This window comes from Poecile atricapillus, chromosome 10 (genome assembly GCF_030490865.1).
Source record: "Poecile atricapillus isolate bPoeAtr1 chromosome 10, bPoeAtr1.hap1, whole genome shotgun sequence".
Lineage (NCBI taxonomy): Eukaryota > Metazoa > Chordata > Aves > Passeriformes > Paridae > Poecile > Poecile atricapillus.
Genome location: NC_081258.1, coordinates 15,540,932 through 15,559,681, shown reverse-complemented (window position 1 = coordinate 15,559,681; position 18,750 = coordinate 15,540,932). Strand labels below are relative to the sequence as shown.

Sequence of the window (18,750 nt, the reverse complement as noted above, 5' to 3'; positions counted from 1 at the left end):
GCTCACATCCCAACAGTAGGCTGGTGGCTGGCAGAGCCTTTGCACACTTCATGGCGGTTCAGGCATGGGGTTATCACCAGATAAAGCAGCTGCACAGCAGGAGGGCACAACCCCTGTGCATCTCCTGGTGCTCAGAGCAGGCAGCACTCACCATCAGTCCTGCAGGGGCTCAGCGCCAGCGCCTCTTGCTGTACAGGCCACCTTCAGAGCCACCTCCTCCAGAGCCACAGAGCAGGGCAGGCACGCCCCTCTGTTCCCAAAACTTGACTGTTTGGATGAAGCATCAGTAATGTGGGGACTGGCTTTAGTTTTCCTGCTGGCTCCACTTCACCTCTCCAGAAAAGCGTTCCAAACCCGCTCTGGGGCTCAGGAGCTCAGAGGCAGCATTGCCACTCCGCCCGGATCCGCTGGAGAGCTGTGGGAGGGAGAGCTGTGCACAGCCAGGGAGAAGGATGAGCCCTAAATGACGACACTGCTCCTTGGGCTGGGAACGACCCAGCAGGGTGAAACCGCCCCCGGGATTTCCACAAGCCACCTGGCAAGTGCTGGCTCTCGATTGTTCACCACGGCCTCCCAGCAGGAAGGGTGAGAATGGTCAGCTTCCTCTGGGACAGGCAGGAACAGAGCCCTGCTTTTCCTGGGCACTCCCAGCCAGGAGCCATACCAAGGTGAAGAGCACTTCAAGAGATTCAGGCAGCTAACACAACTTTAAAAAAAAATTACAAATATTTTAATAAAATTCATTATAAGTTACAGATTCCTGGAGAACAAGCTCCAGTGTATAAAATGGGAGACAGGCTGGGAAGAGCAGGGAAAGCACCAACAGGAACCTCTTTCCCCAGAGGAAAGAAGAAAGAGGGACAGAAAGGTTCTGACAGACATTTATTGGGGGAAAAAAAAAACCAAAACCAAACCTCTAAGAATGGTCCAGTGGATGTAGAAAGACATAACTCAGTCCATGTCCCTCTGTTCCTCCACCCTTCCAAATCCTCACCCCCAAAGGCAAGCACATATGACGAGTCCTGTTTAAGTCACATATTTTTACAAGTCCAGGTAGACCTCAGATCTAAGGACAGTCTGAAGACACTGATCTTCTGCAGCCCTGGGTGCCAGCAGGGATGTCTGAGAAGTCGAGTCTCTTGGTTCAGGTCCTTGAGATGCACCAGCAGGGTAGCACAGTGTCCTTCCTCATGTGAGATGAAGCCAAAGGGGATGGTCTCCCATGGCAGTTGAAGTCCCTTCTGTATGGAAAGGGCGTCCACCCCACAGCAGGCGTTTGTGGGGTGGTGGCTGCAGTCCTCAGCAGCTGCACAGCGAGAGCGGGGCCCTGGCCCACAGGGCCAAGCAACAAGAACTGAGAGCACAAGCGGGAAGGAGGGGTGACAGCAGGCTCAGAGCCCTCCTGCAGGGACAGGCCAGCACACAGAGCAGCCCAGAGCTTGATGCTGAGATGAAGAGCTGAAATGAAGCAGCTTCCCTAGAGGGGCCCTCCACCTGCCAGGGCCCCTCACACAGCACACACATCTCTCCACTCGGGTCCTCCATCCAGCCCGTAAGGCACCAGGGCTGGGTGGGCGACCAGCCAGGCAGATTCCACTTCCCCACCATGCTGGAGAGGGGCAGGGGGAAAAGATGACACACGGAGAGATCTGAAATCCAGCCAGACCACGAGCAGGGGAAGCTTGACCACCTGTATTTGTATATGAGGGGGTGGTAGCTGTTAGTCCAGGACGGCCATGAGGAGAAGCAGTTCCCGAAAGGCACTACCATGGCGGCCGCTGAGCCCAGATTTGTTCTTGACAACGTTGCTGATGTTCTTCAGCTGCTTGTAGCACAGCTTGCATTTGTGAAGCCTGGAAAAAAATGACAGCAGACACAGAATGAATCCTTAGTTTCCTACAGTGCCAGAGAGGCAACTCAAGCAGGAGGGAAAAGCCCTAAAAATGGCATGGAAGAGGCTGAAATATAAGCACATCTCTGCAAAAACACCAGGCATTCAGCCCACGTTCTGATGAGACAGGAGAATGGCATCCACATAAGGGCTCTTTCACCCCTTTTCTCCCTTTGGCAGTACAGTCCAGGGAAAAAGGAGGTGCTGTTTTCCAAAAGCCAATTCCCAGAGAGGAGCTATCCTGTGAATGAACTCAAAATCCAGGGCCTGGCTACCAAATCATGTTTCTTGTGAGGCAGAGGGGAAAGCCAGCAGGTGGTTTGACTCCCAATACTTTGTTTAGGTATGACTCAATGCACAGAGGCAAAGTGGCCTTCTCCTCTGAGCAGGAGGGATTGGTGTTTGCAGACAAAGGGAAGGCATGTCCAGTCTGGTATCAGAGCCCTGATGGCAAGGAAAAAGCTCACCCAAGAGAAAGGCTGGTCCCAGGAGGGAGCAAGTGGAAAAGTGTGCATCACCTTTCCTCTCTGCTGATGTCCACTCCAACAGAAGGTGGTGCAGCGAGGATGTCTGTGATGAGTGGCAGGAATCTCTGGAGAATGAGTTTCAGGGATGTGCAGCCAGTCTGCACATAACTGAAAAACAGAGAATTGGGTCTCACTTGAATTTCATTCCTGTCCCCCCAGCACACAGCCCTCAAACAACTCCACTCCACCACCTGTAACCAGGGAAGGAGAGCAACAGCCAAGCACCAAGAACACATCTGAGTTCCAAAGCTTTCACAGAGCAAGCTTGTTCCGAAGGTCCTGGCACACACCCCAACCAAGTGGGACCTCTCTGTTCAAGGGCAGAGATGTTCTGCCAAGGGAACCTGGCAGGAACCTATCTCCCAGAAGAAAGGAAGAGCAGAAACTCCATCTTAAGAGAGGCTACAATTTTTTTCCCCCTAAAGATGAGTCCCCAGGGCTGACACAAGACTTCATGCCTCTTCTCCTAAGCTGACAGCTTCACTCCCAGCAGTGTGCAAAGCCCATTTGTTTTACATGAGCCCTCCTGGCTGGCAGAGCTGTCTTCAATCCAACAAACCTATGACAAATTCCACTATCCTGCTCTTCCTGCCCATGCATACTTCCTGTATATTTTCCCCCACACACCTGGCAACCTCACCACTCTTTTTCAGACATCATGTCAGTGTGACACTGTATCTGCAGTGATTTCTCAGGATTTTCCTCCAGGTACAAAATACCCAGCACAGCTCCCTTATCACTACCTACACCCTGTCCCCCAAGCACACCATGCTCTTGAGGCCTCACCTTTCATATTTACTTTGGAGCAGTTTTTCTATCTGTGGCAGGACTATAGTACACAAATCCAGCTTCCAGAGAGACCTGAAAAGAAAAGGACATATCCTGAAACTGGAGACTGAGGCTTTACAAAGCTGAGCTGACACAAATAAGACTTCATGGCAAATGCCCAGAGACACTCAAGTTCACAGAACAAGTTCACTGACTCCCCCTCGTGAGAGAAAGTGGCAGGTTCGGACATATTTCTTTGTCTCTCAGCAGAATCACTTTATGAAGCCCCAAGACTTTGATTTTCCTTGTCCCCAAATAACTCCAGCAGTTATTGCCACTGCAGGCTTGAAGATGTGACTAAAACCACATGAATTTCATGCTATGGTGGCCCACTGGAAAAGGGGAAGGTGCAAGGCAGAGCTCCTAACTCCCAGCCAGGCGGCTCTTGCGCATCCCAGGGACTGACCCCATCCAGGACTCACGCTTTTTGGTTGACAATATTCAAGAGATCCACGACAACAGACAGATCGTTGATTGCCACTGCAGAGTCCAGAGAGTTCTGAGAGAGAAGGGGAAGAAAAAGTCATCTATTGCAGAGGTCAAACTGGTTAGGCTAATGCAAATTAGTATCTAGTGCTGCTTTTCCAAAACAAGGTAGAAGAAACATGAAGTTGGCTAGGGAAGAGAGCTCTCTCATGGGAAAGTTTTCTCCATGTTTCTTTGTGACCATTCAGCTGCAGCACACTGTGGTGCACCCCTGGCGACAAAAGCTGTGAGACCCTGTGCTTTGTATGAGGCAGAATCAGCCCCAGAGAAGCAAAGAGAGCTGTTCAGCTGCTCCCCTCATGAGCCTCAGGTATCTCCACATGCTTGCCTTGATGTCACTGGTGCTCCACACAGCCCGCACGGCGTCCAGGTTCTTGTGGCGGCTGGTGAGCACCACACACATGGTCTCGTGGCCTTTCCTGATCTGGGACATGGCCTCCTCATCCACCAGCTCTGTCTGGCTTTGGTTTTTCACAGCCTGCAAGCACAGATACCAATAAGAGAGCAGGATGGCCCACAAGGGTAGGAGCATTCTCTGGCCTAGGTGAGAGCCAATTTTGGTGCAGATAATGTCAGTGAATACTGACTTCCTTGCAGATGGTTGTAAAAACCTTTTGAAATGGAAATGCTCAATTTGTTCTGAGTTCAGTTACTTATTACCTGCTTTTTCTACTATGCCAATGACAAATATGTTTACAGCTTTGGAAAAACTCTCAAAAAAGGTGAATTTAAAGTAAGTTTTCAAAACTTACTTACTGTTTCAAAACAGTATGTTTTAATGAAGAAATGTTTTCACACAAACCAAATTTTTTTATGTGAAACACTTGTCTGGGAACAGCAAGTTTTATTACAAAGCATAAATCTTACGTAATTCATTAGACTCTCAATTTACTTCTTGCCCAGGCCATGCTTGAACTACTCACTTTACTCACATTTAGAGTTTGGGATCATCGAGATGTTCTGGTTTTTCCCCCATTTTAGGACAAGAAAATACCCTCCCCAAAAGAAACAAAGAAGCTTCCAAGAAGCAAGAGGCAGAGATTCCTGTGAAATTATTACATACATGTAATGGCAGACACCTACTTTTTAAATGAACCACATTCTGGTACATGGAATAGTTCAGTGACTGTCTCACCACTTGCTCTCTGCTTTGGTAACAGGTTCTTCATGAGCAGGGCTCAACTCTGCTGTACTCTACCTATCACAATGGGGCACCCCCTTTCTGATGCCACCCAACACAGACACTGGCTGGAAAACATTGTCCAGAGACACTTACTGGGAGGAAGTCAGAGGCCTTCAGGCCAATGGGCTCATTCCTGGCTGCAGGAATCACTGATGGTTCTGTTCTGGTCAGAGAAGTTGAGGAGGCAATCGGTGGCCTCTGGACTGGATCAGGCTGCAGGAGGAATTGGGATAAAAGCTCTAGCAGGAACAGTCTGGCCCTAGTCTGATGACCTTTATTTCTGACCTGCCTTCTTCTCACAGCAGGGTCCTAACACAGAAGGAGTCTCCAGTTTGCTAGCATAATTTAAGAAGCAATAAAGTGTCTCTCAGGTACATACCACTGTGTAATTAAGGTTTCTAAAGAACATGGAGATGCCCCAGTAGAAGTGCCAACTGCTGTCATTGTTATCTGAAATGAGGGCAACGGGCTGTGGCCAGCCTGAAGGCTAAGACAGAATTCTAAAGAAGCCAGTAAAATGAATACTGGCCCATCAACTGCTTGCACTTTTGGCAACAAAACAGCCTCTGTTCAAGCATTTGCAGAAACCTGGCACTTGGTTCTCTGGAGTGCCCCAATTCTGAGACACAAGGAGAACCAGCACTGCAAGCACAAGCAACAAACTTAACAGAGCCTGTCAGAGGCTTGGCCTTGGTTTCACTGCTAAGGCAAGACACTTGGCAGCACAAAGCCTGGAGGTGCACTTTTATTGCCCTTCACTGAAGGAATCAGCCTGAGTAGAAATCACAAACTCTCCAGCTCTGCACATCGTTCGCAGAAGGAGCAGGAACAGCAATTCACAGATCGCACAGTACGTACGAGCTCTTGCTTTGGCAACGAGGTCTGGACATCCGCAGCTTGGCTGGGCTTCAGTGCTTCCTTTGCAGTTCCAGGCTCTACCAACAGGGAGAGAAGTGGGAAAGCAGAAACTGATGGTTACTTTCAAGACATGAGAGCAAAGGTTCTGTTTAGCTACAGTGCAAGGAGTGATTTCTGCCTTCAGGCAGCTCTCCCTCTTTTGAGAGCCATTAACCCCACCAAGGGGTCGTTTCCATACTCACCATCCTCAGGAGGGGCAGGAAAGGGCTCATTTCGAGGAGGAGTTCGGCCTACAGAAGAAAAAATTAAATAATAAACAAATGAAGAAGCATCCAAGGCTAGAGATAAGTGGTAAGTCAACCTTGGAGCAGAGAAATGTCCAACAACTCCACACATGAGGGTAATCAGTGATACAACAAGCAGTTATCTCCTTTAGACCTTGACACTATTGTTGAGTTTAGCTAAAAGCTTTCAGCCTTCATGGGTAGGGGGGACAAAACTGACCCTTGTGGTTCACTGCTGCTGTAGAGGTGTGAGACAAAGCACTGTCACAACAAATGATATTAGGAAAAATCCACCTCCTGTTAATGATTTATATAAGTAAATAAAAATAATCACTATTAATTCCTCAGAAAGAGTATCTCATTTTTATAATTTGCATAAAAATGAGATATAAATACTGTGACTCCTAAACAACAGCCTTTGCTTTAACAAAACATCTTTAATGAAGACTGCTGATCTTATACATATCAAAATTCTAAGCTAATCAAATTTCCTTAACACTGTAATCAGAATAAGGAAGCAGAACATTTACAATGAATCTCTGAATTCTGAGCCAGGCTTCAAACAGACATCACTGTACCCTAGTAAAGGTGCCACCTTTAAGCCATTCACCAACACAATTTGTGCATCAGTGTCCAAGCACAGAATATTAAAGAAAAGCTTTCTAAACTCTCCAGTCACAGGTGAAGTCTTTGTTACAGTAAGCTAAAGGTCAGTTCTATCCAATTAGTTTAGTGCCCTGATCTCAAACCCAAACACTACTCAAAAGCACTATAAACCCTGGTACTGACAGATCGCATTCTTGGGCTGGAAGATCTCTTTGTAATCCTCCTGGTTCTGGATCTCAGCCTTTGATTCCTTCTCATCCCGATCATCTTCACTGCTAGGACTGTGCCTCTCACTCTCCGAGTTGTGCTTCACTCTGCTGTGGAAAAAGAGCTATTGTCAGGGGAAGCCATATTGTCAGAATGACAGAGAGAGAGCACTGAGTGCCTGGGACATTTCCTTAAAATCTTGAAACTCAACAAGCCAGCAGACTCCCTCACCTCTGTGGCTTGCTGCAGCTCGTTGAGGGCCTGTCATAGATGCGGCGAAGGGAGGATCCTGTGGGGGTAGGTGGCACAAGAGGCTGGTCGTCCCTGATCAACCCATGAGGAATAGAATCTGACTTTGGTACTCTGCTGAGATCCACAACGAAGGAAGAGACTGTGCTTTGTGCAAAGGAAACTCCTATCTGCAGAAGCAAAAGACCAAGATAATTCACCAAGGAGTGGGGTGCACACCAGCCCATTTGAGAACAGGCATGATGGAGTGAGCCTGAGCAACTGTGCTTGAGGACTGCTCATTTCAGTGCTGTGTATTTTTCAACCTGAAGTTGCCTGCGATTTATGAAAGGCTTGGATAAAACTTTTGTCGAGGATAACTTCCAAATATTGGTCAAAGTAAGCTCCAGTTCTTTCCTCCAGAAGCCAGAGACACAAAGTGGAGCTCAAGCCTTTGGAGCAGAAGAATGCACACAGCCCTTGAGCATGCTGCAAGCCCTGACACAAGCTTACACATCTGAAGGCCTGCAAGGAGGCAGCAGGATTTTATCTTGTGTTTCACAGCTGCTTACCCCCGCCTCAGGAACAGTGGCTTACCAGCTGGTTGTTGCTGATAGACAAGTCAGCTACTTTTCCCCAGTTCACCAAGACCACATCAAAACAGCGCTCTGGCTCCCAGCCATACACACGCAGCGAATCCTGGAAGCCGCTGTACAAGCAGCAGCCATCAGGGTTGAAGAGCACACACCTGGAAGGAAAGCAGGAGGAGAATCAGGCACAGCATTCCCACCTTGTTCAGTCCTTGTGGACCTCTGACTACACTGAACACCTTCAGTTCTGTTTCTGACAATGAACCTTGCAATGTGGTGCTCACCTGTGCAACTTGGTGGGCCTGTGCAACATCTCCAGCAGCCCAAATTCCTTCCCCATAAAGTCTCCCTCTGAGGATATCCCCCCTTCACCCAAGCTTTAGTCTCTACCTAGCACATTTAAGTAGGAATTTAGTGTACCTGACAGGAGTAGCCTCCTCTTCAATACAGCTCACAACTTGAAACTTCTCCAAGTCCCAGAACCGAACAGTCCTGTACACACAACAAAATTCATTGCTTGTTGCTCTAGAAATCACAGTAATATCCAGAAGATATTACTGATATTAAAAGATATTAAAAAGAACACTAACAGGTAGAATGACTTTTGCTGCTGTGCACATACAGTGACCCTACACAGAAGGCTGGTCTAGCTAAGGTCCATGAACCCAGACAGAGATACTGAGAGGCTCTAGACATGGACAGGCATTTAGAGCTGACCCAGAGCTACAGAACACCGAGCCAGCTGAGCAGGGCCGCCTGCTGTTCACACAGGATGTCAGCTGGATTAGTGAGAGGCTTCGGGCTACACACTGGTTTCTAGTGTGGCAGAAGGTGCCATCAATTCTGGATGAGAAGATCTCCATGTTCTGCCCATCACAGATGTCATGTCCTGCTGTCTAGATGTCTGGCTCTTGCAATGGTAGATTTGTGTGACATTCCTCTTTTTCATATTCCTACGAGGAAGGGCATCAGGAAATGGAACAAACACATACATTTCCCTTCTTTCTCCCTCCCTTTATGTACCTGTCAGAGCTGCCAGAAGCCAAAAGGTATTCATTGGGGTGGAATTCAACAACATTTACTGGGCCGGTGTGTCCTGTAAACTCAAACATTAACTTCCCAGCAGTCAGATCCCACAGCTGAAAGGAGGAAAGAACAGAGAAGAAAGAAAGAACTTGAAGAGATTTAATGTTAGAGATTTCCTTGTACTGGCAACCTTCTAACACTTTGCCCCTCCAAGTCTGTCAAAGAAGGCAATAATCAGAGAAAAAGTATCATCCAAATAATTTAAGGCTTTGTTTTGGGTTTTTTTTTGCACTATCTTTTATTTTCCATGTAACTTGTCCCCAAGAAGTTTCTGTTTTATATTTAGAGACTGAGACAAAATATAGCAGTTCCATCTGTCCCCACAGACTGTATCTCAAAAGTGAACAAACAAAAATCCAAAAGCTCTGAATCCTTTAGCAATTCCTTCTTCCTGTACTCTAGTCTCCACTTGAAAAACGCAGTGAAATAACTGATTTTAATTTCCTATGAAACAGAAAATAAAATCAGTCCTTCACCCCATTCCTCCATACTCCATGTGAAACAACTGAAGTCACTACTTCAATCAATACTTTCCTGAGCTCCTTCTCTTGCTCTGCTCAGTCCTGACAGCATTTTTCAGGCTGATAATCACATGTAATGTGTATAACACAGAGCCAGGAATTAGTCTGGTGAAGCAATGTGCTGTGAACAACTCATTCTACAAGGTTTACTGAGGCCAGCCTTCAGATATCACAACTCTACTACCCTCAAAACATTGATTTTTTTGTGCATAGTCTCTCCCAATGTTTCTGCTAGATAAGGCCATTTCAACCCATGCAGCTTTCTCATAAGTGCTGTGCATGTCTGATGACATGATCTCTGTAAGAAAACCAGTCTCTGCAAAGCCACAGGGCTCAGCCAGCTGCCAGATGAACTAGGGATATTTATGAGTGAGGGCTGGTAATGCCTGGTAAAAAGACAATCCCAGCATTCCCACGTGCCACAAGCACATAAGGAGGGTGTCACAGTAAATTACCTTTACAGTGTGATCATCAGCAGCAGAGGCCACCCATTTCCCATCAGGGCTAAAGCGGAGACACCGAACTGCTTCTGTGTGCCCCTGAAATGAGGAAAACAAACAGTATTCTGGCTTCTGTCCTTCAATCCTATACAGTATAATAAACCAAAAACAATTAAGTGCTTTACAGAGCTCACAGCTTGCAGAACACAACATTGTACTCAAGACACTACACCCAGCCACACTAAATGTGTGTAATCTCTCACCTAGTCATTTATGCCATCAGTTTAAGTATGGTAAATATAGATTTAGCTTCACTAATAAGAATCAGTTCTAAATTACAGATTTACATATGGTCAGATAGAAGTGCTATGACACTTAGTCTCTGGTTTCTACATGCAGTTAATATACACCAAGTTCTTCTGGTAGAAAAAGATCCCAAGAACAGAACCATCTCAGTGCAGTGGCAATACCATTAACAATATAAAGAAACCCTCAGGGATGCATGGATGCTCTCCATCCCCCACCGAAGCCATCCACACTGTAGCACATGATACCCACTGATAACCCATAATATCCATTTCATATTCCCACACAGCTCACAGAGGCCTGCTGAGGTTTGCCAGGCCACTTCACAAATAATGCAATCTTATTTTCATGCTGGAAACCCAGGAAGTTCATTGTACATAATCACATTTAGGTTTGTTCAAAAGTCCTCAAAAGAAATATTTCTCCTCTCTTTGTCTGAAACCTAATGAAACATTTTACCTTGAATGTGAAGATACAGCCTTTTCTTCTTACATCCCAGAGCTACAAGGAAGAAAAGCAAACAAATTAAATGTTTACAGCAGTATGTTGGGAGCTCAAGGGTCCTGCCAGAACAAGGGATCTCTGTGTCACAAGCTAATGATACTGCAGAATGAACGGGCTGCTGAACCCCTGTAGGCCTTAGGGGTATTTTCTAACTCCCCAAGTGAGAATCACTCCTAGAAGGTATCTCTCACTACAGCAGCTCAGTTCTGACAGTCAACATCAGCCTGAGGAAGCAGATAGAATCCACAGCAACCAGGACATCTGTGCTTGCTGACACCAGGTCTTGGCTGCACCTTACTCAGAGCCACATTCCACACCAGAGGAGTCAGATTCATGAGCTGGCTGTGAAAATACATGCACGGATTTCACAAGCACTCACAAACACACCTGCCCACACATGGAAATGATGATGTGCAGCATCCACCAACAGCTTGACACAAAACACGTTCTGGCACTCTTCAAAACAAAGACATTGCAAGTAAAGAGGGAAATCTCTAGTGGAAGCTGCGTTTTACCTTAATGTTGGTGTCCAAGGAGCCAGATGCCACAAAGCTTCCAAAAGGATGGAAATGAAGGCTGCAGATATTTGCCTTGTGACCTGGTAGAGTACGAAGAACTGGGAAAAGGAGAGGCAGAGCAGAGAGAAGGAATAGGGGTAAAATATTTAACAGCTCATTTCCACCAGACACCATGCAGAAGTGTAGCCATACTATCCCCACCATTATTTTATGGAAATATACATTATTTTGTGGAAATGCCTCTGACTTTACCCCTGCAATGTAAAGAAACAACAATAGAAAGCCCATGATCAATGAAGTTAATGACAGTCCCATCCTTAGGTATGGAAACTACAGACAGAGCTCTAAAGATCTCCGTTCTGAAAATGAGGCGGCTGGCAGGCAGCCTTTCCATCTGTTACACAGACAGCAAAATAGGCTGAAGGAGGAACAGTTTTAGCCTGGGAGTGAAATGAAACAGTGCCTGCAGCATTCACCTCACAGTTAACAGACAGACCCTTCCCCAGGACTCTGCACCCCATCCAGGCACCACCTCTTAGGTTTCAATATTCACCCTGGACTCCTTCAACTGCCCCTTGCAAGAATCATCATAAAGACAGGAAATGGATGCTTAGGAAGCAGGAGACAAAGAAACGATCAGTGTTTCAGCAAGTCATCAAGTAACATCCCCTATAATTCTGGAAACCAGAAAGGACCAGTAGAACTGGTACATGATATCTCGGCAAGCAGTGACAAATGCAGAACTCAACTCTAAGAAAAATTGCTCAGATAATAACAAGGGCAATCCCGCTCCCTTATCTGTCATCTGGAACAAACTGATGATTCCCCTGGCAGAAATTAGCTCTTGAGCCAGAGCTGGGGTGGTCATTTGCACGAGACACTGGCTCATAGGTCTTCTAATAAATGCAGCCAGACCAGCTACTCTCCAGAGGCAGAGCCAAACTATTCCACAACTGAACTGATTCTAACTGTCTGAATGACAAAAGTTCTTTTCATTATTGATGCTGCCTGTGGTTTGCCTCCTTAGCTCAGCCAGCGTAAGTCTATTTTCATTACACATTCCTTCTAAGAACAAGTAGCAACCTATAAGAAATATTCAGTCATTTGTTGGTATTCCTGCTGGAATGCACACAAGTGATTTATGATACCTTTGCCAACTCATTCTAGGATTTGAGGAAAATGCAATAAATAAAGCATGACTCAGCAGTGGCCTTTAAAGGATCAGAGCTTGATGAGTTCATAGCTTTTATTGTTTATTAAAAATTAGGTCTTTGTCTATGTGGCGATGCAAGAGCAGGACAGCAGAAAAATTACTTGAGAAAAAAAAATGTTAGAACCTAAGAGCAAGAAGTCAACAAGCAGAGGATTCCTTCATTTATGCAGAACTTAAACTCCTTTCTGGTTTGGGATCCTTTTATTGAGGTTGACAATTCCAAGTTGAGACTCTGAATACAAATCCTATATGTTTAGTTATCTATACATACATGGAAACTGATCTGGAATATAGTTTTTGACACACTGAGGTCAAAACCATAGAAACTAGTTCCTCTGATCAGTGTTCCCAATACATGTCCAAATTTCTGCTCAAGCATGAAAACACAGCTGTATAGCCTCGGTAAATGGGCAAAAAAGAGATGCAGATGAAGATGAAACCTTCAGGCTCCTGTTCCTCCTTAGATCAGGAATCTTCTGGGTCAGTACAGGCATTCAACAAAAGGATTCCCCAAAAAGTGTTCATGAACAGAAGCAAAAACTTATGGACACATTACCTTTGGCAGCTTCCAGGTCCCAAACTCGAATGGACCCTGACCGGGACCCTGCAACAATGAGCTTTTCATTTGGGTTGACCTGTAGGCTCTCGATGGGGGTTGTGTGCCCTGTCAAGCTCTGCAAAGAAAACCATCAGTCTCAGTCAGCAGCTGCAGCCACAGCCCTGGATGAACCATGGCATTGTTCATACTCGAGGGGTAACTCTCTAGCCATGAGCTGGGACCACTTGGCTGCGCCACAGTCCTTTTTCCTCAGTAGCCACCAGGATGGCAGAGCATTCTAAAGCCCCTCACTGCATCCAGCAGAGCACACCTGGCTTCCCACATCATCCCACTTGCTGGAGCACACTGACTAAGTTTTAAAGGATGCATCAACAGAGACACAAGGTAGTTAAACATTAGGTGCGGATGCTCAGACAAGGCTGACACATTCTTACATCATAAAAATTATTGCTGTGGTAGCACAATGGCACCTGTTTGCTCTAAATGGGTCATGTAAGTGTCATGAACCAGTTACAAAATCAAAGCAAGAGCAAAAGCAGGGCCACTTTGAAACTTTCACACAAACACCAAGCCATAGGTTGCTACCAGCAATGGATGTCACAGTGATAGCATGGTGCTGCTAACACCAAAGTACTGACTTGAGGCATAAGGCAGTAATTCACATGTATGAATTTCCTTTCATCCTTGAGCATCCAAAAGCTTACAAATTACATCAGGATTTTGAAAAGGCCTATATTTTAGTAAAACACAAGATTATTTAAAACTAGCTCTAGAAAACAAATTCCACCACTGCAGACTTTCTGCTTGTCAAATAAGCAGTATTCTCTGCTTTAGTCCATCCTCAAATGTCTTTTTAAATAGCTACACTAGCTCTGTGCCTCCCACACACATACAGAGGCTGGGAATGCCAGCTGGAAGCTGCCTGTTCTGATGAGATTTCTTAGGAATCCATGTGCAATTGAAATCCTCTACAAAATCCACAGTTGCAACTGTCATTAGCTAGTGAGAAGTAGAGCCCACACTTAAACCAAGTCACAATGTTACTTGAAAAGTTCCTCTTCTCCCTCTTTCCCAACACAAACATCCATAATCATTATAATACAAACACTAAAAATTAATTTCAGAGGACAACCCCAAAAATCAAGATTCTTTTGATATACAAGAATGGCACAAGCAGATTCAGTCAGTCCCTGCCTCTCAGAAACAGCAGCTCTCAGCATCTGTGGTTCCCAGGAAGCTCAGGAGAGGTACAGCTCTGCTACCACAAAACGGTACAGAGTTAGTCCTTCAACCTTCTTCTCCAGTAAGGCAATAGTCCAGTTTCAAACTGGAGTCATGCCACCACCAAGAGCCTGGAAAGACACTGCTTAACTACACTAGGCAAAAAAGCATAGCCCTGCCAAAGGTGACCCATCATACACTTAATGAACAGAGAAATAAAGTGGACAAATTCTCCTTTTAGCCTTTTTGACCCGACTTTCCTGATTTCCTTCTCACAAGGCTCACACTGGCTAGAGCAACACCTTCAATACCACAACATTATTTTGATGATAATTAAACAAATGCCAAGAGATGTGCTAAAGTTGGTTCTATACAACACCCACTGAAGGCAATACAGGATAGATATCTGTTAAATATATATTTATGATGCTCTTTAGTGATCACTGCTGGGGTAACCCTAACTTTGCTAACACGCTGCAACCACATTACTCCTCCCCAGCCCACAGCAAACTATTGTGGCAACCTTTATGAGGACAGTTAGGGACGGTGGCACAGGTGGGAATGCATCCTGCTGGGGATATCTCCTGCTGTGACCACAAACCCCAGGCTATAAAACTGGCCCCTGTAGCCTGCACTATAAAACTAGCTGTTCTTATACAAAACTCTTCCTTTAATTATTTGTAGACTGGTAATATAACAAAGCACAGTATTTATTATCTGAGTAAGCACTGGTCCAGCTCAAGCATTCCCACAACGTCTCCAGAGCAGTGGTCTCACCAGGCACCCAATTCTGTCCCTATCTTTAGCTAGAATCTGGTTACACAGCTTTGTGTTGGCAAACTCTATTCAAAAGCCCCACAGGCTCCACCCCAATAATCTTTCCCCTCATCCTCTACCCTCCAAACCTCAGAATTAATATTCCCATCCCCCAAGAGCTGAAAATAGGCCTGTTCTTACCATGATGCAGTTGGGCTTGCTAACTGACCATATGTTGACACGACAGTCGTCTCCTCCAGTGGCCAGCATCCGGCCTGAACCTTTTCCCAGGACCACTGAGGATACATTGCTGCTGTGGGCCATGATCTCTTCTGCACAAAACAAAGCACACACTTATTACAGATCAGTTATACAAATTTTCATCCCATCCCTCCAAAAGGTCTAAAAAAATACTCTTTCTCCAGAAACATTTTCTAGTTTCCACTGGACAAGCTGCAGCAGCCCACTGTTCAGATAAGAAGTCACACTATTATCTTACTTTGAACAGCCCTTCTTGATTCTGCCTGCTGCACTTAAAACATTTGCTGACCAAAGTTTCACAACTCCAGTGCTCACACAGTTTACAAAAAGCATCTTCTCTCACTTGCAGCAGCTCAGGAACTTTTGAAGATTTGCTCAAGTTCAGCAACCTGATCACAGAAGGTGCTTTACCTGCAATAACGCACAGCAGCCAGAGTCATCTAGTGAAAGGCCCTCTAAACCTGTTCTAGAGAGCAGTAGCAGACAGTCCAACCTGAGAGGAACTGGCAGAGGAGCAGCAGCACAGTTTGTTACCTTACCCAGAAAAAAGCCAGACTCAGCAGTGGGGAGAGGTGGAGCTCCCTTTCCTGAGCTTTGGCAGAGGCTTTGCTACATCCCCACTAGGTAACACAGGCAAAACTGAGCAGTGCAGGGCATGCAGTGACAAAGGAGAGAGAATATCCACACAAATGGGCGGAAAATAACAAATCTTTTTTACATTTTTGATGCTAAACGACTGTTAAAAAAACTGCAAGTTGAGGGGATGCTCTGACATTGCAACAACAGAACTCTACAGAAACCTCATCATAAAGAAACAAATTTGGGGCAAAAAAAGCCAAATTAGCATCTTTGCTTAGACATTTCACAGTGGAATTTTAAATTCACTCAAAATTTTGGCAGGGGCTTTTGGCAGATGCATTTATTAATACCTTCACCTTACTGCTCTCTTCTTTGAAAGGTCAGAGGATCTGCATGCCTAATAGTTATGAAACAGTAAAAATAGTTATGAGTCTGTAAAAAGGCTATGTAGCATCAATTCAGCTTTCATTCAGAGAGTTTGGCTGGGAGGAGCAACTTGATCATTTTACATGCAACACTAATCCAAAATTATTTTAGATGGCTGCAATAATAATTACAGGTACTTTGATCTCAAACTCTCAACAGTGTTTTTTTTGAAAGCAAAACTGCACAACTTTCACTTGGGCTGGAGAAACACCTTTCAAATTACAAAGGGAACTGGACCACAAATTACATGTGAAGGGCAAATCTGAAAATACACCTGCATTGTGTTGAAAGACCAAACTTCCACATAAAAATACTAAAACAAAGCCTGTATGGATACACAGACTAGAAGATAACCAAAAGTACAATTAGCATTACTACACCAACTCACTAGTTAAAATTGCAAGGACAGATGCTGAGCATTGCTGTTGAAACAAGTGTGTCAGCAGCTCTACTTTTCCCCCTCTTGACTTCCTACTTATTAATATATTATAAGTTTAAGTCTTTGTGGAAGCATCCAAGCCTCTTTTCCTAAAAGCCAGGTGTTAAACTGATGTCTGCCTTGAGCAGAGAGGTTTATTTGCTCTCTTACAAGTCCCTTGAAACCACAAATTTTTTTATTTCATGAAGTTCATGTCACCAGCTATTACCCACCAGCCCAGTATCACTCAACTCCTAATCAGCATTGCTGAAATATCCCTAACACTCAGAATGCTTTTCCCTCCAAAGAGGATACTAAGATGGGACAGAGCCCAGCAAAAATGAAGACCAAGAACCTCTGCTCATCTAGGGAGAATGGAGATAGATAGACTTCCAGCTTTTCCTTCAAAGGGATGGGAAGATAATATAGCAAACTGGCTTTCTGCTCAAAAAGATAGAAAATTCCTAAATCAATAATCTCAGATGACTTCATGCGTTACCAGTCAAGGATACTATTCTGACAGCCAGTTTCCAGAGCCCATTCACTGACTAAAGCAACTGATCACATCCTATTGCTTCCAAGCATTCCTCAACAGCCCCTATGAAATAACTCCTCAGTGACTATCTAGAAATTGATAGTCAGCAACTATCTACTGCTCCTGCAGAGGAAGAAGGAATAATGGACATGAAACCAGCAGATTCTTACTGCCTCTTGCAAAGCAATTTCAAGAGGGTGGGCCACACAAATATCACCTCATTCCTCCTGCAGCGAACCTTCTGTAACAAGTGAGCACCAACGAAGGACAACCCCATAGAGGCTAGGTTTTTGGGGCCTTCTCCCTGATATTGAGCAGATGCCCCATCATAACCTGGTTCTCAAGAAGAGTTTACATTGAATGACAGAATATTCTGAGTTGGAAGAGACTCACAAAGATCATCAAGTCCTACTCCTGCTTGTGCTACACTGGACAATCCTCCCCCTTTGCCTGAGAGCGTTGTCCAAACGCAGGCTTGGTGCTGAAACTACCTCCCTGGGAAGCCTGCTCCTGTGAAGGTGAAGAACCTTTTTCTAATATTCAGCCTAAACCTCCCCTGGCACAACTCCAGATGCTCACTCAGATGCTTTCACTGGTCACAGACAACAGAGATCAGAGCTGTCCCTCCAACACACTCATGAAGAAGCTGCAGCTCATGATAAGCTCTGCCCTCAGTCTCTTCTCCAGGCTGAACAAGCCAAGAGACCTCAATCACTCCTTTGCATGGCTTCCCCTCTAGACCCTTGACCATATTCACAGCCCTTCTTGGGATGCTCTCCAAAAGCTTTATAGCCTTCTTAAACTGTGGTGCCCAAACCTGCCCCCAGGACTCGAGGTGAGGCTGAATACACACAGAGGGGAGCAGGACCATCACCTTCCTCGATGCAACCCAGGGCACAGCTGGCCCTTTGGCCTACCAGGGCACACTGGTGACTCTATTTTCAACTTGACATCGACCAGGAACTCCACATCCCTTTTTGTGAAGCTGCTCTCCAGCCTCTCATTCCCCAGTCTCTCCATACATCCAGGGTTGCCCCTTGACAGGTGCCTCATCCATCAGTACCTCGGTTGTTCCTGTACTACAGTAGAGTCATGTGGGGTTAGACAGGCATTTAGCCTAGCGCTGCAGCAACTATCCAGAAAAAATAAAGACCGTGACCCTTTGAAAACAGCACTGACAAGGCCACGCTATTCACTGTGCTGCTATGATTTCCAACAGGACTTCCAGGAGTTAAAAATTCCAATCAGCAGTGTGGAAAGAGGGCCGGGGCACCATATCCAGGGCAGGGATGAGGTGGCTCCCATCCCTCCCCGCTCCCAGCCCGGGCGGTCCCCCCGCCCGGCACTCACGCAGCTTCCATGCTGTCTTCGTGGTGACGGCCACGGCCATGGCTCAGCGCGGCGCCTCTCGGGCGGGCAGTGCCTTTCTCCTCCCGGCGAGGCTCCGCTAACGCGTCCTACGGCCAGGCCGTGCACCGGGGCTGCCCCGCCCGTCCTGCGGGCACACAAACACGATCACGGCGAGACCCTCCTGAGAGGAGGCACGGCGGGAGACGAGGCCTCGCGGCTAATGAACATCACGGGACGGGAGCGCTGGTCGGGCCGAGTGCGATCGCCTGGACGCTGGTGGCGGCGGGGTCTGACGGTACCGGACAGGGACCCCCGCCCGCCACCGCCCCACAACCGGCCCTTCACAACAACCCCGCGCCGCGCCGGGCG

General features: G+C 46.2%; 1 protein-coding gene across 5 annotated transcripts in view; it reads right to left on the bottom strand.

Moving 5' to 3' along the window:
* The window catches only part of KATNB1 (katanin regulatory subunit B1), a 19,247-nt gene extending 497 nt beyond the window's left edge, over window positions 1–18,750 (bottom strand). Inside the window, exons 1-21 of one of the 5 annotated variants that reach the window (XR_009278339.1) lie at window positions 18,382–18,749; window positions 15,014–15,144; window positions 12,833–12,950; window positions 11,061–11,161; window positions 10,501–10,542; window positions 9,751–9,834; window positions 8,712–8,827; window positions 8,109–8,180; window positions 7,696–7,846; window positions 7,102–7,289; window positions 6,847–6,980; window positions 6,016–6,063; window positions 5,774–5,850; window positions 5,009–5,128; window positions 4,061–4,210; window positions 3,669–3,745; window positions 3,205–3,279; window positions 2,410–2,526; window positions 915–1,853; window positions 536–706; window positions 152–430 (exon numbers count right to left, since the gene is read on the bottom strand). Coding sequence is in view for 2 of the 5 variants with exons in the window: in XM_058845612.1 (XP_058701595.1) it covers window positions 1,721–1,853; window positions 2,410–2,526; window positions 3,205–3,279; window positions 3,669–3,745; window positions 4,061–4,210; window positions 5,009–5,128; window positions 5,774–5,850; window positions 6,016–6,063; window positions 6,847–6,980; window positions 7,102–7,289; window positions 7,696–7,846; window positions 8,109–8,180; window positions 8,712–8,827; window positions 9,751–9,834; window positions 10,501–10,542; window positions 11,061–11,161; window positions 12,833–12,950; window positions 15,014–15,144; window positions 18,382–18,421 (1,974 nt within the window). In the remaining 3 variants the exon portion in view is untranslated. The other 4 variants (XR_009278338.1, XR_009278340.1, XM_058845613.1 and 1 more) reach the window with 4 other exon arrangements.